Source organism: Colius striatus, chromosome 12 (genome assembly GCF_028858725.1).
Source record: "Colius striatus isolate bColStr4 chromosome 12, bColStr4.1.hap1, whole genome shotgun sequence".
In the NCBI taxonomy this organism is placed as follows: domain Eukaryota; kingdom Metazoa; phylum Chordata; class Aves; order Coliiformes; family Coliidae; genus Colius; species Colius striatus.
In genome coordinates, this window is record NC_084770.1 from 9,795,897 (window position 1) to 9,817,761 (window position 21,865).

At 38.4% G+C, this 21,865-nt stretch overlaps 1 protein-coding gene across 1 annotated transcript; it reads right to left on the reverse strand.

Annotated features, from left to right (window-relative positions):
- Positions 1-327: 327 nt before the first annotated feature.
- CPB1 (carboxypeptidase B1) lies at positions 328-20,439 on the reverse strand. The gene is made up of 11 exons (XM_010202598.2): positions 20,369-20,439; positions 20,185-20,260; positions 18,416-18,540; positions 16,187-16,286; positions 14,634-14,735; positions 13,280-13,381; positions 11,111-11,221; positions 10,923-11,013; positions 10,037-10,239; positions 1,719-1,803; positions 328-515 (listed from the first exon to the last, which is right to left on the reverse strand). The coding sequence occupies exons 1-11, from the start codon at positions 20,437-20,439 to the stop codon at positions 328-330; spliced, it is 1,254 nt and encodes a 417-aa protein (XP_010200900.2).
- Positions 20,440-21,865: the final 1,426 nt, after the last annotated feature.

Consider the following 21,865-nt stretch of genomic DNA (forward strand, 5'->3'; position numbering starts at 1 on the left):
CAATCACCTAGCTGTTTCCATTCTGTTTAGCATTTGATCTGTGTAAGTTCTAATGCTCTTCCCATCTGTTATGTGTAAAGATAATTTTAATCATGATGGCAACCTTTACCTTAAGCTGATTAAGCTTCTTGTGCTCTTTCTTTTAGACCCCTCTGACTACATCAGTCACCTGAATAAAAGCTATCATTCTCACACTTGTGATTCTCTTGACCTATGATGGACTAGGATATGACTAAGAACATTAAGAGCAATAAAAACCTATTGTTAGGGAAGAAGAGAAAGGTAGGCATTTTTGAATAAAGCTTTAATAGTTTTTAGAACTCCATTCTAATACAAGTGCTCAAGGACATAATTGGCAATATATTTGACAGCAAGTAAAGTCTCTTTGCAGGTTGGCTTTATCTGAGATTCAGGGAGAGCAAAACCATATCTACCAGTGTCTCGGAGCTCAAAAGTGAAAGAGTACTTGATGCCTTGATCATAAGCCCAGTCGTCAGAGCCCCCTGCAGCAGGATCTGTTGATAAAGAAATAAAATAAAGCTTAGCTGCAAAAGTGTGGCTCTGCATTGAAATGTGATATTCTTTGGAGTCAAGTCACGTACAGAGCCAGAAATGCAGAAAGGACAGATAAAAAGGAATATTCAGTGAATTGATTGATTTCTCTTGCACATGGCAAAGCTTCTGTGATTTTAAGCTATTTGTGAGCTCCAGCTGATGCGTGCAAGCAAACAAAAACAAGCTAAGCTGCTCCCACCTTGCCAGTGTTGTGGGGAGACCATGGGAGGAATGCTTAAGGAGCAGGCGAATGGCATGCTTGTGTGGGGCTGTTTAGAAAGTTTTGATATCAGAAGCACATATCCTCTCACTGAGTAGCTTTTTAAGTCTGAAAGAGCAGGTCTGGCATATTAGTTCCAGCTTTTTCTTCTGGACAAACGGTACCCTCCCTTTCCAGTACTTTGAAGTACAATGAAGTCCATCTCTTTTGCCAAGGAAGGAGACTCCAGAATTGCTAAGCACCAACAAAACACTTTTAAAGGAAAAATCTCTACAAATATACTAAAAATTGGGATAAACTGGTTTTCTTTTAAAAGATTTTTAAAATATTTAAGGAATGAAAAAATAGGGGAAAAATATTAGTTTCTATATTTAAGTAAATGAAGATACCTTAAATAGAAATCTAGATTTGGTAACCTCATCTCAACTTTTGACACTGTAAAGGCCATATCCTGACAGCTGGGTTGCCAAGAAAGGTAGGAGAATGGGATTGTAATTAGTATGTTTCTCAGACTGTAATGTAAAGGAAAAGAAACAATTATCTGTGTTGCTAGAGTGGTTGAAGCCATTCTTTAAGATTCACATCATCTTTTTTCTTTGACTTGGAGGTAGTAGAAATGCAGGAAAGCTCAGGTTGAGGTTTTTGTGTTTAAATCTAAGCTCTGCATGATTTAGGAATTCATACTATGCACATGAATTCCTAAATGCTTTACCACATCCTTTTACCTTCCAGGGGGTCACACACTCCCTGGGGAAGTAATAAATAATCCCACGTTTTAGGAATGACAGTTGCTATGTATACCTCTGAGTATATGGAGGGGAAGAATGAAGGGGAGTACTTATGAAGAGGAACAAGAATCACTAGAAAAGTGCACTTGATGATAGTCTTAGTGGCACTTAATAGAGATGTTTAGGCTGGGATGTTTAGGCCTTGCAGTACTTACAGATTGTTGTAGCTCCTGGGCCGTATGTGTATTTGGTGTTATACAAACTGGCCAGCTGTGTGGATGCAGCTTGAGCAATGGAATTCTGTAAGAAATGAAGAATAAGTGCAGATTTTCAGAAGCTTTCTGAGTGAATCTAAACAAGAATAAACTGAAAAGCCACACTCGAGAAGATTTTATTTGAAAGCTGTTGTTCAGCTGTCAAAATGGCTCAATGTCAGTAAGTAGCAAGGCACAGCTTGTCCTGTTGCCATGAAAATTGCTTATCAGTGAAGAACTGGTTCTCCAAGTGTTAATGGAGTCCAGTCCAGTCTGTGTATTGCTCCATTGACCTACAGCCTGCTGTAGAGTCCATTAGACTTTGGATAGGTGAGTGGACAATAGGTAACAGCTTAGAAGAAATTTGTACAAGATTAAAACTAGATAAGGAACCTTATTTAGAGATTGGAGAGTCTTAGAGAATAGTAACAACTTGGTGCAGTGTATTGGGAATGCACAATAGCCTTTCTTTTCCTTCTGTTCATGAAGCTCTAAATTCAGAGTAGAGCCAGCTTTGTCAATAGAGTTGAACACTGATACAAGTAGAAGCAGATTACGGTCTTATAAATATTAACAGCCAGAAAAGGCATAAATTACCCTGGAACCATATGTAGTCTCATTAACTTCAATTCATTTCCTATGCACAGAGGGACTCCTTCAGCTCCCACTGATTTTGGTGAGGGTTGGATTGGGCCCATCAGTAGCATTACGAGGCTTGAGTTAAGGAAAATTACAGACTTTTCTTTGGAGCATGTGGCTTCTCCAGTTCTTCATTATACAGCATGTTGCTAATAAAACATGAAAACTATTACTAACAGATGATAAAGATGAATGCTTTTTGAAAGCAGATGTTCAGTATAAGGATAAGCAATGGGTTGCCATATCTGTCTTTATAGCTTGCAGCTGAATGGCTTACTATTCTAGGAATTTCCTCAAGCCCCTTCTTTCTCTGTAGGTATACTCTGGCTGACTTCCCAGTGGAAGATATGTTGTAAAATATTCTCTGTTCAGTCCTTATGCTTTAAGTGTTCCTGTGAATTACTCAAAAAGGTCAATGTGGTTGGAAAATCTTGGTTAAGTGAGAAAGCTTTCTCAGCTTCTACAAAACAGCATCAAAATAAGTTTGCATTAGCACTGGCAGCCTACTTTATTGCAGAATTGCAAGTGTCTCCCCAGTCCCAAGTGCTGGATTTTGAACATTCTAGAATTATGGGATTTTACTGTAGGAATTTGGGGTCATTTAGCATATTAAGAATATTTAAACAAAGCAGACCAAAGAGTATTTGAAACCTGTCCTTCCACCTATAGCATTGGCTGTAGCTGAACGTAGAGTTTGTTTTCTGGCCTTTGTGTTGTCCACACACAATTGTAGGAAGAATGTTGTTGCTTTCCATTTCATAGTTATAGGTTCAGAGCAACTGGGGTAGCTACTCCAATGAGGGGGGTGTTGTTTGTTTGCTTTTAATTATTTTTTCTAAAATCTCCAATAATTTTTAACATGTTGAGAGAATTACAGAGGTTGGAGGCTACTGTCTGCTAGTGGTATCCTGTTTTCTACAGTCCTCTTTTGTTTATAATACATACAATTAATCAGCAGCTGAGATTGAGTCAAATCTCTCAATAGTAAATGAATTTTTAAATGTAAACTGATTCTTCCTCTTTTCAAATATATGCAAAGTGGAAATTAAATTTGGAAAGACAGTCTGATACTGTGCATGGACCTGCTGGTAACTGGTATTTGTGCTCTCTTTAGTAGACTGCACAATGAGGACAATGGAAGGGCAGAGCAGCTCTTGGGGAAGAAGAAGGCATTGCTTTCACTCGGCTGCCAAATGATGGCTTTAAACCATACCAAAACAGATAGCAGAAAAAGTATGCCAGGAAATCATTTTACCTGAGGGATTTTTTGTTATTGGCCAGGAAGCTGTAAAAGGAGAGATTTCTAGAAAGAGCAGTTTAGATTTCCAGCTGTTAAGAATCTGGAATCCACATAAACAACTTCCTCAAGCTCTCCAGGTTGGAGATGAAGGTGGTGTTTTAAATAACCCTCTCTAAGTGAAAGACATGAGGAAGCATTTATGACTTCACCATGAAAGGAAACTTTATCAGAAGTTTTGATAGCTTATTTTTTTTCTTTTGTCTCTCTACCATTTGCTTTCCTAATAGATTTATAGTCCAAAATGTAAAGGTAAAAACATTTCAACTTTATAGGAACTAAAGTCACTTCTTAATAATATAACAGAGCAGGAACAATACAAATTAAGTAAATACTCCTGAGTTCAAATATAAAATATGAGGACATTTTGACTTCTTTCTTCAAAATAGCCTATTACTCAAAACCATTTGTAAAAAGGAAATAACACTGAGATTTATGCATAGGTGTATAAATAATGCCCAACATTATCCAAAAGGGAAAATTAGCTTCTGAAAGGTGGTTTGGATTTTCAAGCCTGTATGTTATTTAGAATATGGCTGCAAGGAGAAAACATCATTATCTTATGGACTTTTGAGGATATTCCTTGCTGTTGAGTAATTTTCTAGAACTCTTTGTACAACTGGCTTAACTCAATTGTTGTGGTTTGTTTGGAGTTTGTTTTGTTTTTTACTGTTAAGACTCCCTCTCTTGCAAGGAAAATTTTGTTGAGAGTTATAGTAGCAGAAACACAACTGGCGCCCTGAAGTCCTAGAAATAACTCCAATTTAATACCTTGTAACCAAGAATAGAACTGGCTTTTCAGCTTCTGACTTGCAGCTGAACTTGCAGAAGAAGAGTATTCAGCAGAAGGTAGTATTCCCTTCACTGACCAGCCATCTGTGTTTACACAGCAATTACTAATGTTTCGCCTGATGGTGTGTACAGAGTGCGTGGGCCAGTGAGGCAGCAGAGTAGTGCTCTCATTTGCAATTATCCTACATAATTCACAACTTTTAAACCTCATTTTTTTTTCAGTTATTATCTTTTAATGAAAGACACTGGCCTCTCTCACCATGTCTGAAGTTTTGAACTAACAAGATAAATTATTGAGCTAAGCATCTTCTGGGAGTTAATAGGTAATTTTTGGGGGGGCATCTCCCTCATTTTGCTCTTACATCTTGAGGTTGGATTTGCTAGCAAATTGAGGCTGTTTGGAAACACTTCAGGGACAAAAGTTATACAGCTGCTTCACCTGGACAACTCCCTTTGCCCTTGTAGTCTGACAGTGATCTGGAGAAGCCTTTTCACTGATTGACTGAACCTCTTGTTCTCTTCCCTCACTGAAATGCAAACTGATTTGCTCAAGGCTGAAAACTGTATTTTACTTCACCTCACTCTCTTAGTTCCACTTAGGCAACCCTCAACTTCCTTTGTATTGAAAATATGAAAATGTGGTATTTGCACAGTTTACTTTAGCCAAGTGAATTTAAACTTCTAAGGCTTTTTGTTTTGCCAGTAAAAACAGACTCCTCTCAAAAGGGTCTGCGACTGCTGTGTGATTTAGTCCAGTATTCTGTTGCTGCTCATAGTTGAGCATGTTCCCCAAGAGTCTAGAGAATCCAGCCAAGTGGAGGACTTTGGTATGATTTCTTTGCAAATCTGTTTCTCTGTGACAGTCTCACAGAGTGTTTATGAAGTCAGTCCTTGGTGAGAAGGCTTCTGATGTGACTGAGTTAAGGTGAAGGTGCCCTACAACTGTTGGAGTCTCTTGTCATTCAGCCAGATTCTGACATGAGCTTCATCTGGAAAACGCTGCTACTAAAAACATCCTCTCCACAATTTCAAGACTGTCAGTACAGAACAGTTCTGTTGTGGGACATCTGTTGTGGAAACTCAGTGAAGGAGCTGTGAAGCCAATTCCAAATACTGTTTTACTGCCCACTTTACCATTTGTTGTTGCTTCTCAGTTTAACAATATTTACTTGTAACCGGTTGTACAATCACAGGAGGTTGCACCAGCACAGATAAAACAACAACATAGGTCACAACTCCTGATTTGTATGTCCTAGTCTCTTAGATGATGGGATTTTGCTATTCAAAGATTCTTACCCACAAGTCTTCATATATCTTAAACATATTCAGGAATAAAGGCAGGAGTGGAAAGACTTAGCTCCCAGACATCAGGTTAAATAATCAGATTGATAGTCACAAAGTCAGGCCATATATTTGAAATTCACTCTGCTTGCAGTCTGCACAGACTCTGGGCATGTCTCCACCTTGTACTATATCCTATTTTAAGCATTCGAGAGGAAATGAAGTGCTAGATCAACCTGATATGGAAGGAAAATTTTGGTGAACTGAAACAATAACCAACGTGGTCAGTGTGCATTCAAGTAATAAAAACTCAAATCCTGTCTCTTGAAAGTTATCTTGGTCTGTAAATTAATACAATATTCTGCAGCCTGCCAAACTGTAATTAATCTGACAAAGAGTATGTATTTGGCACTGAGCTTGTTGTTTAACTGAGAGATGGAACTGAACCTAGAAAGAAAGAAAGGGCATGATGCACGTTCCTCTGCTTTATCAAATCATAGTTCAGAGCCAATTCAAATACAAACAAGAATTGATAAAGCTAGATTTGTCTGCTGAAAATGAGGAAAGCGTGGGGTGACCTAATAGGCAGCTAAAGCCAAAATATGAACTGATAAAAAATTATGGGCTGAACTGTTTATGAAAAGTGTGATTAAATGCAGAGTTCTTTATTGCAAGTGGACAAAAGTATGAATAGTAAAATAAAGATGAAAAGATCTTTTTGGGGTGTGGAGAGATACTGGTCTTGCCAAGCACGTTTTTCAATTGTGAAAAGCTGATGCTTCTGTTCTCAGCAAGAGATGGATTCAAGAGTGTATCCTGCGTGCAGGGTAACACTCCAGGGTGTAGTAAAAAATGGGACAAGAGGATTATGAAGCAGGCAAAATGTGATTCACCAAAAGGAGTACATATTTCTTTCAATGTGTCATCACAAGAATGTTGTGTAACTGCTGAGACATTCCTGACCTAGTTTTTCTTGTCTTGGGTGTTTTTATTTTTGTTGTTCAAGTATTGTTTGGACAACAGTGAAAGTTTTGTGCAACACCCCTGGAGCAGGGGGAATGGGGACAAAACAACAACCCTGAATAAAGGGAGAAAAGTTGTAGGAAAATCCCTGTGAGATGTAGCGTTGAGATCCTTAAATATCCTCTTGCATCAAAGGAGGAGTGGGAAGTTGTGAGAAGGAAGGAACATACATGACTTTCATCATGTTTTACACCCTAAAGCCAGGGTGGTTGAGGTGGAGGTTCTAATCTTGAACTCAAAATAAGTTACAACGACTTTGAGGTTGTTCTGGTTTGCTGTAGCAATGCAGTGGAGCATGAAAGATATTTGGGATTCTCAGAGTGCCCTGTTCTACTTGAGAAACTAGAATGGTTTTATGCCTTCTGGTAATTTCCTGAGGCTGTGAACACAAAGTCTTTTGAGCCTCAAGGACACTCTCTTGAGTGCACTTGCAGGAAGAGAAGGCACAAGAGTTCTCTAGATCTTTCTCTTCTGCGGGCTTGGTGTCTTCAGTCTCAAATTACTACATTTTTGTGCCCTTCTATATCTCAGACACGGGAATGCAGCATAAGCCCCATGGTATTATGCTCCCTTTAATTAAGTACAATGGAACAAAATGTTGTTAATGATAGCAGACATGTGGGGTTTTGTTTAAGCACATGTCCAGTTGCTCAGTGAAAGAGATAAGAACTCGCAACTGTATTTCCTCTAATTTATTAGATCTGTCAGAGTAAAAATAACATCTAAGATAAAATAATGGCACTTTAAGTTTTGCTTGTTCATTTTCAAAATGATTGATGATCCTTTTATTTACCCAAACAATTTATATTAAAAGTTGAGATTCTCTTTCTTCAGCATTTCTCTAAATTCTAAGTCTAGACAGAACTTTTAGACATGAAACACAACAATTGACATACAAAATAATCCCTCTTTTTGTAGCTGTCTCATTTCAAGCAAGTACAATTGCTGATTGAAATCTTAAGTTTTCTTTAGTCACAGCTTAAATGAATGTGTTTTAGTTATTTGAAGTAACCTGAAAAGCTGCACTTTCAAACCTGACCCGAGCCTGTTAAAGTCAGTGTTTCTGTTTAGTTCACTGACAGTGGAGTGAATTAGGCTCTTTCTGTTTAATTATCCCAACTATAAGCAATGTTGATTGGGTGACACTCTGATCTCATTCTCCAAAAGGATTTTTGGCAAGAAGTCTTTCCTTGTTAAAATCAGATACTGCACAAGTTGAACACCTCTGGGATCCTGCTGTCTTTTTGTTGGGATCACCAATAGAGGAAATATTTTCCCTTAATTAAGACGTGAAAAACACACATAAGGTCACCTTGTCATGGTGGTGAGATTTGTGATTGCTTTGTAGTGGAAAATAATGGCACTCCCTCTGGGATCAATGTGCCCGATTTAAAATATAGGATAAAGTGATGCTGGAAAGGCCAACTTAGAAAGTGAAATCAAACGGTTGAAGAGAAATATATAGCCTCTATTCCTGAGCTATTTATTTTTTATGCTGAATGGTAATGGCAGATTTGTCCTCTCTGGCAGTTGTTTTTATTGATATATATATTTTATCAATAGAAAGTAGAACCTTAGTAGGGATGATTTGTAAAATTTGACTGTGTCTTAGCATAGATCATTGCTAGTACCCAATTTTAATTAAAAAAAAGATTTCAAACCCTAGAGAAGCACAAAGTTTCCTTTTATCGTTAAGGATTATTTTTGATAGTGAGCTGTCAATGTAAACTTTTTCCATTTAATACTGTGAGAAACATGCTGTACTTTTAGTTATGTTTCATTGCATTTGCTCTTGATTCAAAAACTTGGGCAGGATGTCATGCAGATCTTTAACACATGGGAACTTTGTGATCTCGAAAACAAAGCAGCTTCAAGGGGTTTGTGTTGTTTTATTACTTTAGACTGAACTGCAGTGAGTGAAATGTGAAGCTTTTGTAAAAAGTGAAGACAAGAAATTACTGCAGTTCCCTGGAATAATTCCAATTAAAAAATTCTGGAATATAAAATAATAAAATCTTCCTCTTACTTTCATCCTCTCCTTTAAGATGTCAAACGTAACAAAAAACTTTACTGTTGGCCCCAGCTTGTATTTGTGCTTCAGAATCATGACATCTATTTGGGAGCACTCATAAATCTGTCAAACCTGCATAGCAGAACAACACACAGTGTTGTTGCCTTGGACTTTTGGCAGCATCCAGGAAAGAGGGGGAATCAAGATTTGTTTGTTTTGTTTTGCTGTGTTGTTTTCCCTGACAACAGCTTGTAATTGCTAATATGCCAGAGGACTGAAGTCATTTTATTATTCATGATTGTTGATTTTTGGCCTTAGAAAATGTTTACAACTTTTATACACGTTTAATAGTTTTAACTCTTGTCTCTGTTTTTAAGGGTTACAAAAAATGTATTCTAGACTGTTGTTATCTTACCTCAATGGCATTAGGTCTAAGATGAATAAAAGAGGAATTCTCTAAGATGAATAAAAGAGGAATTGTCCTTTAAAACACCCCGTTCATCCTCTCATTCTCATCTTAGGAACCCTATATGGGTTTGAAGGCAATACTCCCAAAAGAGAGAGCATTTTAAATCATTTTACTGGGAAGAATAAGCTGGAGTACAGATGTGTGTTTAAATCCAGGTCTATTTAGAAAGGCCAAAGAACTGAAACGTTTTAACTGTTTTTTATCTAACTTTTAAATGGTACTTTTGACAAAACCTGCCTCGTTGTCCTGAACCTGTATCAATAAGCGTTTCACCATTTTACTTCACTGAAAGGTAAAGTCTGTTAGGAAGTGGTAGAAAGAGATTCTTGTCTGTTGTTGATACCAGTTCAGTCATTTCAGAGTTATTACAATCTATCATGCTGTTAGCTTGACTTACAGGCCATAATGTTTCTATGTAATGTATTAAAGCTACACACACAGCAACCTTTTGAGTCAGGAAGAAGCGGTGCTGCACAGCAGAGTGAATTTCTGTATAGCATGACTGGAAGACAAACCTGACCTTGTGGCAAATTCACTGAGTATGTGGAAATTAAATAAGCCTCTTAGGTTTATCCTGTCCTTGAACTATCTTGATGCCATCATGCTTTCCCTTGTTCTTGCTATGAAAGACTGACATATTTTCACAAACTTGCAGTACAGGTTCTCTCCAGACGTTAAAGAAACTGCGTGAAGTTAAATGGATCTAAATAGCAAGTGGTGATTTTTACTTACTCTTTTCCTCGTGTCAGAATGACAAAGAGACTTACCAGTTCGTTGTAATTTGATGGTAAGTTGTAAGTATATGAATAAGGAAACAGTAGCAACTGGGAGTAAGAGTGGATCGTCAAGTAGGCCTTGATTGTAGAAAGATGTTCACGAATAAAATCAGCCAAAGCCTTTGTCTCCTTTTCAGACTCAGGTGCAGAGCCACAGTAAGTGGAATCACAGGGATTTTTTGAGGCTCCAAGAGCTGGAAAGAAAGTTGAATTTAATAAGTATTTATTGAAAAAAAGTCAGTTGTTAGAAGAGTCATGTTACACCACTCTCATAGAGAGGCCTTGGAAATCCTCCCGACACACATGCTATATCAGATGAGAGAATATTTTGTTGCTTAGTTAAGACCCTGGGCAACATCACAGAGTGCTAAATATGTATGCCCTGTACAGTGTGCATAGTTGGAAGAATGTAAGTGTTGATGTAAAGCCCTATATTATGTAAGTGATCAGGTGTATTGATTTGCTTCAGTACTTGACAATCCTTTTCTTGTGTATTCTCCCAATTCTAGGAAAAAGCCAAATGCAAAATACTCAACAGAGGCTCCTCTCCACTGAGTGAAACCAACCAAAAGAAAACTCATTTGGTTTGTGTTCTGAGTTCATAGAAGTGTATGTATATACGTGTGTATACATTTATGTAAGTGTGTATGTGCTCGTGTGTTCACAGAAGTAGCTTGGTGACACTAGTTACCAGAGTCTGCTTTCTTGCCCAAAACTGCTCCAAAAATGGAACACAGTCTATCTCACAATGCTGTACTGGTGGCCTTCATTCAAACTTCAGCTGTACCAACCATCAAGTAGGGAAAATCCATAATTGAGTATCTTGGCTGTTGCACCTCTCTGTGATGTCTTACAGCTATTGTCAGGAGACACTTACTGCACCAGCCAGCATTGAAATTCCTGTTGGGATCTGTACCAATGCAAGAGCTGTTGTCATTTTTAGAGCGTGTCTTTCTCCACATGCGGTTCTGAAATGGAATGGTGAAGCATAGATCAAAACTAAGAGAAAATTCTGACAGTTGGCCTTCCAGCAACACTGTTCTTGAGAAAGAAGAATGTACTTACATTTGTCCAGGTGTAAACATAGCCATCAACATTAACAACAGGCAAAACATAGAAGTCCAAGCTGTTCAGAAGTTTGGTCGTGACACTGTCTGTCCCATAGGTCTCAACAGCCTAATTGGAGAAAAGTAGAAAAAGCTGATGATGCCTTCATAGATCTCTATCTCCTGTGTGGATTTAAAGGCCTGAGTCTGGATCAGGAATTAATGAATCTGGTGGGCAAAGTCATCCAGGTCACTCCACTACGTGAGTTGGCAGCTCTATGATATTACACATACTTAGAGGATTTACAGTGACTCAAACCACAGTGCTGTTAGAAAGCCATCTCAATCTCGTAGATAAATTACATTGTAAAGCACTGTTGATTTTGAGCAGCATAATAAATCACTGGAGAGAGATTTCCATCTACTAGCTTCTTGTTTACACACACAGCAAAGTTCCTGTCCGTGTATTCTCCCTATGTCCTTTCACCTTAAAAGGTTTGGGTTTAATTTAGGTGAGAAGGAAAAATCATTATTTTTATTTTTTATATATGTTGTGGAGAGAAATTTAATCAATAAGTAAAATTATAGAGAGTGTCAGTGTTGAGGGAGCATGCAATGATTGTGGAAAATTGCTCTAAGTATGCTGCACACATGTTTCCTTTACACAGACATAAAGGACAACACAGGGAGCAAAGCAATGGAGAAAGGTATCTTTTGTCCTGTAAGTAGAAAGTTGGATGTAGAATCTAGAAAAGCAATTTCAGATCACAAGAGGTTACATTTTCCTGCTTTGTTTTGTTGTGCTTGGATGTTTTGGAGATACATGTAACAAAGCACCTTGCTCATGTTTTTCTCTAGGTTGGTTTTTTTTTTTACTTTTATGTCTAGAAGAAATCCCAAGTGAACTATTGATGACACTCAGAGGATTGTGTATTTAAAGCACTTCTGCCTATCTACACTGGGATCCACTGAGCAGAACCACTGCTGGTATCAGGTATGCCCATGAATTAAGTGACCAGACAGTGAAAATGACAGCTGTAGTGACGTGAATTGCTAAGAGAAAAATGGTAGCACATACTGTCTGCAGCCTTATTAGGAGATAATGAAATCACATTCCCATTGACTCCACTGAGATGTCACTTTCAATTTCCACTGCTCCCTACACAAAACCGCATGGCTATCTGATAAGACTGATTATCCTTGCCACCAATGCCTCTGCCAGCTCACTCATGTACTTTGGCTTTCCTTTACTTGAGTTTGAACCCCAGCTGCTGCTTTTGGCTTTGCTTTTCTTTTTTTTTAATCTTCAAGCAGAAATTCTTACAAAATTGGAGATTCAATCAGTGAGTTGTTCTGCTGAATTGATTGATCTCCCCCACTGAAGGGGAATATACCTTTTCTGTGTGGCATTAGGTAACTCCCACCTGCTTTATATTGGTGGTGAGAAGAAGGAAAAGAGAAAGGAGACAAAATTGTTTAGTTCAAAGCCTGAAGTATCACAGCCTGAAGTTAAGCTTATTTCACCTCTGCAGCTCCTTCCTGAAAGTGGTTTCATATTTTAAAAATCTTTCTGTACAACTTGAAGTAGCAGCTCTAAGGGAGCAGAGTTTAGGGAGCTCCTGAGCAGAGTTTAGGGATCTTCATCTATAGTCCTCCTCCTTCTCTCTCAGGTACATCTCCTGTTCTTAGCTGAGAGTGGGTTTCCACACTCTGTTCCTTTCTGAGTAAAGCAGGCTGCAGAGAATAGAGCAGCTGATGCTGCAGGATGATGGCTATTCCGATGTATATTCAAGTGCCTTCTGACCAGCCCTTGGACTTCCTTATTCCCTACTCCTTATGACTGTGTAAAGAACATGACTATGTTTACAGTGGTACTAAATTTATTTGGTTGTTTCTCACCTTTCTCTGACAGGTACAAAAAGGAATTTATAGGCCATGTAAGTAACCCTTGTAAGTTGTCAGTACCTCTTACACATGCTTTTAGGTAGTCTTAAGCCGCTGAAAGATTGCAGGTCCAATCATTGAGATCTGGTTTAAGTAGCCAGTTGAGGTGAGGGAAGGAATGTGTGGACAGGTATTTAGAGGTAAAGGACAATCTGCAATGACCTCAGTTCTTGCTACTCATTTAAGATTTTCTTAAAAATAGTTACATTTTGTAAAAGATTTTTTCAGTGTTAAGCTTACTGACTTCTTTCACAAACCACTGGCAGAAAGCAGGGGAGATCCATTCTCTTGCATGGAAACCACAATCGATAAAGATGGCCTTCTTATTTGAACCATGTTTCCCCACCTATGAACACAAAAAAACAACAAAAAAACAGGTCTTGGACAAAATAATTTGCATGCAGAATAAGTCAGTCAGCTTGCTGATCTGAAAAGTCAAACTTTATACAAGTATAGCATTCATTGATCAAATGGAACTCTATGGAGTGCTTTCGGCTGTAGCTGGCTGTTATTCAAGCTAAAACTAGAAACTCTTAATAATTTATTTTGTATTAATTTAGATAAGCCCCCCCCCCCCCCCCGATTATTCTGCATTGTATCATGTTTGCTTGAATTATATATTACTGTAAATGCTTATGCAGCTTTGGGCAAGTAATCTTTATCCTTTCATCTTGATTTAAGTCATCGTATCTTATTTATTCAGAAGAGTTCTGAAAAAGATTTGCCATGGTTTAACTCCATCTGGCAACTAAGCCCCACACAGCTGCTCACTCACTCCCCACCCCAGCAGGATAAGGGGAAGAGAATTGGAAGGGTGGAAGTGAGAAAACTTGTGGGTTGAGATAAGCACAGTTTAATAATTGAAATAAAATTAATAATAATAAATTGCAGTACAAAGGAAAAATAACAAAGAGAAACAAAACCTGAGAAAAGACAAGTGATACAGGCAGTCCCTGAGCAGCCCCTGCCCCACCTTCTCCCTAGTTTATTGCTAAGCATGAGACCATATGGTCTGGAATATCCCTGGGGTCAGTTGGGGTCAGCTGTCCTGGCTGTGTCCCCTCCCAGCTTTTTGTGCATCCCCAGCCCACTCGCTTGTGGGGTGAGGTGAGGAGCAGAACCAGCCTTGACCTTGTGCAAGTGCTGCTCAGCAATAACCAAAACACCCCTGTGTTATCAACAGTTTCCAACACATATCTAAAACAGAGCCCCATACTAGCACAACCAAAACGAGCACAAAATGATGCATGATGAAGTTACAAACAAATTTGTTGCCTATTGCTAGAGAGACTGACATTTATAGATCCTTTTAAAGTAAATGTGTTTACAAACAACAGGTGGAGAGCATATAAAGGTAGATATTAATTGAAATGGCTCTCAGGAGTGTAGTTGAATTTATATGTCTGAACTTCCAATAATTCATTCTGCCCCTTTTAAAGAAATCTTAAAAGTTGAAAAAAATCTTAGTAGTAGGGAACAAAATGTATTAGATTTTCTGCAAAACATTTATTACTGTCTTAGCACTGTTTTAATAGCAATTGTAATCTTCAGGAGGTTAATAGAGGAAGAGTCTAGCACAAAATAATCAAAGCACTTACTTTGAGAAGGTACAGTGGCCGTCCTTCGTATGTTTTCCCAATTACACTGCGAGAGACAAGGTCTGGGTTCTGAGCAGCGACATCAGCAGTCCAAGCAGCTATCTGTTTAATAAGGAGGTTACATTTACTCATGTCTTTGTTTCTCAGCTCCAGACCAATTCATTCACAGACTTCATGCTGAAATGGTCCTTCTGGACAACTAATTTGATCTAATATTTAATACAGTTTGTAGATTTGCAGAAGTTAATTCGTACCTGCACTAGAGCTCCATATCTGAATTCAGATTTTCTAGTATGAATTTATCTGAACCTGTTGTTAGAGTATGGCCAGTGAATTACAAAACCCTTTGAATACTGACCCTATGTAGTTATGACCTTGTCACCCCTTAAACTCTCTTAACAAAAAAACCCCTGTTTTTCTTGTTAAGCTAAGTACATGGAATGCTTTCAGTCCTCCATCTTGTGATGTTTTTCAGTTTCATGGCTCTTATATTTGTCATCATTCTTGAATTACTGACAGAAATGCTGGACAGGGATTTGTAGAAGCAATCCACTAATGCCAGATACAAAAGAAAGAATATCTTCTTCATAGTATATAAGGGAAGTAATAACACCCTTTATTATCTTAACGTTGGTGGAGATTTCCTTTGTTACAGGTGCCTTCAGAAGCTCACAAAAAAAGTTGCCACATCCACACAAGAAAGTATTTCATGCCCAAAGATTTACCTATGAATGGAGAAGAGGAAAGGAAACAGCAGACTGGACTAGACAAACTGGCAAGGAAATACTAGAAATAAGAGCTGACATTATGGATGTTGGCTGGTTTTTGAATGCCAACAACCTTTACAGAGTCATAAGGGCTTTGTTCTTATTTTTAAATAGCCTTGTAAAAGGAGATTTTTCTTTTTAAATGAGAGTTCTGGTGGGAGAAATCTCATTAGTTCTGTGTATGTTCTATAGATACCACCTGGAGAGGAAATTTTCTCGTTTGAAGATGTAACAGGTGCTTAGTGGGAAATGATCAGCACAAAATTGAAAGATTTTTTTCAAGGAAAGACATGAAAGGAAGATTACCATACTTTTAAGAACTGTGATGCAGAGGATGACAAGGTGCCACTGCAAAGTTGAGAAGAGTGACATGGTCAAGATTATGCACCACGAAAAATGAGCACAGCTGTGAAAAAAGGAGTACAGAGGGGAGAGCTTATGATGGAAGATGAACTAGAATTGAGGCAGGGAATGGAATCAAGTTTTTTAGCATTGGAGATGGGAGAAGGAAGGAGCAAATTAGTAGTGAAGCATGTCGTCCTGATCATTGTATTTCTGCTGGAGTTTCTTTGTAGCACTCGGAAGCAGAAGTAGAGGAAATAGGTGCATGAGGGGGGTTATACAGATTGACTCAGTAGTGGTCAATAAAGAAAAAAGGAAACAGAGACTGGGGAAGGGGTAACCATATTAATGGATGGAACAGAAGAGAAAAAGGGAAGAAGGCTGGAAGCATATTGGAAACCATTTTGACTACAGAGGCTAATAAAGGGGTGATCTAGACTTTACCGTTTCCCAGTTGTTGTACTTTTCATAGCTGTGTCCGGTGGTACGAACTTTGCTGTCAAACTGGGCATCCAATGCAGACTGCAGGTTGTCAATCATAACACTGCAATAAGACACCATGGAAAGCATGAAGAGAAACAGAATCTGCTAACAGGGAAATAAGCACCAGGTAGACATTTCAGGGTCTTCCTGGAATCGAGGCTGCATGGATTGTGCAGTTAAATGTTGATTTATGAATTGGAAAATAAGATTTATTAAGTTCAAGTTTCAAACACGTCCTGCTTCAGCTTTGCCACTTGAATGATCAGGGAGCAATAGGTTCCTCCTAATTAGCATCTGCCTACTTAATGCCATACTAACAAACCACCAGGGTGTCAACAGTTTGAAATAGGAGGAATGTCAACACTAAGACAGAATGTGTGTAGAAAATGAGCCCTGGGCTGACCCCATGTTGCCAGATTGCCTCTGAAAAAGGGACCTCTTTTGAACTTATGGCACTGGAGGAGAGTTAGACTGCACCAACATCACACTCCCGTGCAGCAACTCAGAGATGTTTGCATGATGAAATTTTCCATCAAACCAAGCTTCGAAAGTTTAGGTGTGGTTAGACAGCTCTATTGCAGGTGGATTATACATCTTCCAAGCTACTTTACTGCATATGAGGTGGGCTATTTAAGTAAAACAAACTGACAAGAAACCTCCAGAAGTCTGTCTCAACTGATTGGATCTCTCCTGTTCATCTTTCCCTGGCACTAACACAAAGGCAAAGCTCATTGTCGAGCATCCTTTGGAGGACCTTTTGCTTATATTTCAACCTTGGCTATCAAAAAATGAAGTCTTCTTGTTTTTCCAGTGCTTGTCTTAACATTCTTACTAATCTTGTTCATTCAACATATGTCCTTGATCATTTGTGATTTGGATAGAAGAGCAGGAGGCCAGTTTGTGAGGCACCTCCAGCCTTCAGAACAAACAATGCAAATTACTACATTGACATGATGTCACGGCACTGCAGCTGCACTTCAAAAGGATTGTAACAGCTTGGGTTGTCACAAGGACACTCCACTCAAGTTTGTCAGGGACATCTTCCAGACTTTATGGCCTTTGTTGCAATCAGAAGATTTGTGCGGGGGAACTCTGTAGTATCCTGTGAAGCAGTTGGTCTGGTAGCAACAAGAGAGCTGAGAGAACTTAGCTCTCCACTCAGGAAAACAAAGTTGTGAGAATTTTATCAGGAAATACTGACTTTCAGTGTCTGAATACATGATGTTGACAGAATATCCATTACACATGGAAGAAGCCTGATAGTCAACCTGGGCTGAACTGATTTACAGTGCTCAGGTGAAGCCAAAGGGGAGGTGAAGACACACAACTCCACTCCAGCCTAAAGTCAACTTCTCATCCTTAGTTAATGCTTGCATAGTGACTGGAAGATATGAAGTACAAGGAGTTGCCTGGTCCTGCTCTTTTCTCCTTACTTTCCCATGAATGCTACTTGCTACAATAACATATTTTATTTGGTAGTGTGGTCTATGCCTTCCATTTATGCTGCAGTTGCATTTGGTCATGGAAACTCAGGGTTTTTTTTACTTCTGGGCAAAATACTAAACATTTAAGCCAATTAAAAGCTCTCTTTGGAGAAATCCTTGCCAAAGATCCACTGTGTGACTTAAGTAAGCCCAAGGCTGTCCTCGGCATCTGTTCTCTCCAACTCCCTTGGCCCTTCACCTGGCAACTGTCTTCTCTTTGTCACCAGTTGTGGGGTTTTGCCCCTCTAATTATCATTCCACATCTTAGAGAATTCAGTGAAGAGCTGCTCATGGTGGCCCTTGAGGCTCACAAGTTTTAGCCTTCAGTTCCCTGATGCTAGCAAGAAAACCTGTCTGGTGTACACATTCTGGCTCTGTCTAGACCTTAACTTTATTTTGTCTTTAGTGGGAAATCTTTCTTGTTCTCTCTATACTCCTGACTTGTCTACTGCAGTGAGCTTTCACCTCAGGGAAGTTCCTGGTAGTAAGTCTTTGATTCTTGTCTCTTGCCTCTACCAACATTTTACCTCACCCTTATAACACAGAGTAGCTACAGTCCATTTGAACTAACATAGGAAAGCTAAACCCAGCAGAAGCATTCATGGGAAGGATGGTCTTTGTGACAGTTGTCCAATATGAAAAGATCAAACACATTTTCCTAGTATTAATTCTCCTTCTATTCAAAATACAGTGAGAACAAACTTACCTATACTCCATTCCACTTTCTTTCAAAAGATCTTCAACCTCAAAAGACTTGTTATCTTCAACTCGGAAATCAACTTGCATATTTGGCCTTACCAGTGTGACAGAGTCTGGCTGCCAAAAGTCCACCTGAAAGAAGGCCACATGAATACATAAACAAATAAGTATGTACATATGGCTGTGATTTTTAAGTAGGTGCATGTGTGATAGTGATGTTGATTGTGAATAATTTATTGAATATCATTCCTATCTTATTACACTGACCCAATGTTGCTTGCCAGAAGTATCAACCTAAATTTTAACTGGAAATTGATAAAGAAGATTTTATTAGGCCCTGCATTTTGTATGGCAGAGTTCTGGAGATGGTGGTGGTAGTTTCACAAATGCCAAGTATTCTACAGCATGTGAGTGCACACAGATTTGTGAATGTTGTAACTATCTTTACAACTTCTGTCCTTCTTTGTACAGATTTTGTTGGAGATTTTGCTTATAAGCGTTAGACAGAAATGAATTGCTGGCTTAGTAGCAGAGGGATGCTACATGAGTACTTTACATAAATCAACTGGGAAGATCTGTTGTCTGTATGAGTGCTTTAAAGACTCTTTTTGCTAAAGTTGGTATAAGGAATCTGTGCCTTGGGAAGATGTTTATTTCAGGATGGGCAAACGACAGTGCTATTATTATTTAACACATTTGCTGAAGTCAGCTTCCAGACTTCTGGATTTAGAGCCCTATTAAAAGCCAATGAAAGCAAAGCTGTTTTGCCAGCCTAATGCCTTTTCAGCCTTTTATCTCATTAATATAATGGAAATTGGGGCTGGTGGGTGTATCCTTGAACTATGTGTCTTCAAGTGAGATGGCTATTCCAAAGTGTACTACCACATCAGCCCTGACTGATTGCTTTGTGTAACAACGATAGTTCACAGATCTCTTCCTTGCTTAAAAGAAAAAACAATCCCTTTATACTACACACTTAAAAGCAAGGACAGTATATTAATTTTCTTCATATTGACAGCACCATTCCAATAGTATACTCTCCTACAGGCTACTGTTCCAGCATGCTATGCTAGCCTGTTGATAGTTCTCCACATCTGTACTTCATTAAAAATACCATCCTTTCATCCTACAGATAATGGTGTCTTTTTCACCAACAGCTATTTTACAACATCAAAGCTGAAGAGAAATATTGAAAACACATTTACTGTCTTTATTGTTGTTCCTTGTCGTTGTGTCATCATATATCTACATCAAGGTCAGTAAGAAACATGCAGCTTGGTTGGAGAGAAAGGAAGCTTTAAAGGAAAGTCAGAGAAGAAAAGATGACATGACAGACTAGAGGCCAAAGAAAAGTTCACTTTCTCAGGAGTATGGGTTTAAAAATTATTTACATGAATAAAATTTTTTCCCTATAACACTAAAAGTTCTGGTACTTGTAATTTCCATGTTTTGTCTAATAAATTCTTGAAAGCACCCCATACTGAATAGAGCATTTCAGATTAACTTGTCTATTAATAATTTCTGCTGAGTACTTTGATACTCTTGCTGGGTAACCAAACTTTCTAGGAAGGCATTGGAAGGCATTTATATAGCTCTAGCTTTATCACCTTGTCCTGTTCCTTTTGAAGAAACACTCCAGCTGACTTGAATGGAATCATAATTAGATCTTTAATTCAGGAACAGAATTTATGTGTTTTTTTTAAGATAGATGTTAGTCAAACAAAAGGAGAAATGTTCCTTTCAGAGGCAATATAGCCCCTTCCCCAAGTTCTTTACCTGCATGTCTCTGGCAAGAGAACTGATGATGTCCACCTGCTCACCATTCTGCGGAGTCACACGAAACACCTTCTGCCTGTAAAGGGAGGAAAAAAGATTGGATTTGAAACAGGTAAGTCAGCTGAAAGGCTTTTGCTCATACAGAAGAAATTGTGTAACTGTAACATTTGATATCTGTTCTTACCCTTCGAAGGAAAGATCCTGTGAGTGAGCAGAAACAGCTGAAGCACCTATGAGAACCAAAAGTGCCCACATTTTCTTTAAAGAAAAAAAGCAGATTTTCAGTTCTTCTATGCTGCTTTTATAACCTGTTTTGTTCTGCTTTTAATTAATTATACACCAGAACAACCAAATGATCAATTGATAGGTTATTCCCTTGGCCTTGTTTTATTTACACACTCTTTATAATGTGTTTTTACTCTACACCTGTGAAAACAGCTGAAAGTCTCAAGGGGGGGCTGGCTAAAGAATCTTACTACTTGAGCTGGAAAAACTCTTAAGATAAGAAAGTGGACTTTCTTTGTTCTTTCCTGTTGTGAATTTTGTTTTTTTTTCTTTTTTTCTTTCTCAATCATAAGGTTGCTGGATTACAAACTTTGTGATACTCTTGTCATTTTAGGTAATGGTAGATGTCTATGAGATGTTGTTGCAGTGTAACTGCTCTTAATCATGCAGCATTGTCCTTCTTCCTGAACAATATGGGGCTGACTCTGAAAAAGGAAGAGGAAACACTGCTGGGATGTACCAATTACTTTTATTTTTTTTCTCCAACAGAGAGGAAAAGTACTGAACTACTTCTCTGCTCAGTTGACTTCACCAAAACTTGTAAGTCAGGTATCTGAGAGTGTAGAAATTTCTAGTCACAGCAGAGTTGTACATATACTCCACAAAACACATTTGTTGATTCATGCATATTCTCCAATTTAATCTTGTAAGGATCAAAGGTAAATGTCTTTTAAGTTAAGCACTACTGTGGGCATTATGTGGAGGCCAAGAAGATCAAGTTAAATGTAGTCATACAAAAGCATTTTTAGCCTTACCTTTCACGTTGTGCCTAAACTATCTGAGAAACAATAGTGTGTTTGCATCACTGCACTTGCATCTGTTTAGTTTTCATTAATGAGTACTTGGCATTAAATGTAACAGTAATTGTCTGTTGATGCTGTGTCCTGAGGTGCCTGATGTTTTCGACAGTGAGCTTCGAAGTGAATCAGGGTGTAAATAGATAAAGAATGGAACATATAAAATTCTGACTTCAATTATGCCTAAGTGACCCAGATAATCTTGAAGATATTCTTTGACGTCATGTCTGCTATGTTGCAGAAATCCACATACATGGATAGCATAGGATATGTGAAAATGTGTTAGAAATTTTATGTCTATTAATCTCAGATTAAAAAACGTGTTTACAGTTTCAAAGTGCAGAAATTTAAATTGTCAATAAGCATTTGAAGACTCTGCACTGAATTTTTTTGTGAGCTTCTCTGGAGTCTACTCAGTAAAGCAGCAGAACCCTTATATGGAGAAAACCTAGAAACATATTTTTAAAACCAATGTGCCAGGAATGCAGCAGTTGATGCTTAACAATATGACTCAGGACAAGTATGTTCCTAAGAGGAGTCTCCAAAACTGTGCTGAGCCTATTTATTCAAACCTGTCTTTGCCAAATCATAAGGTTTGA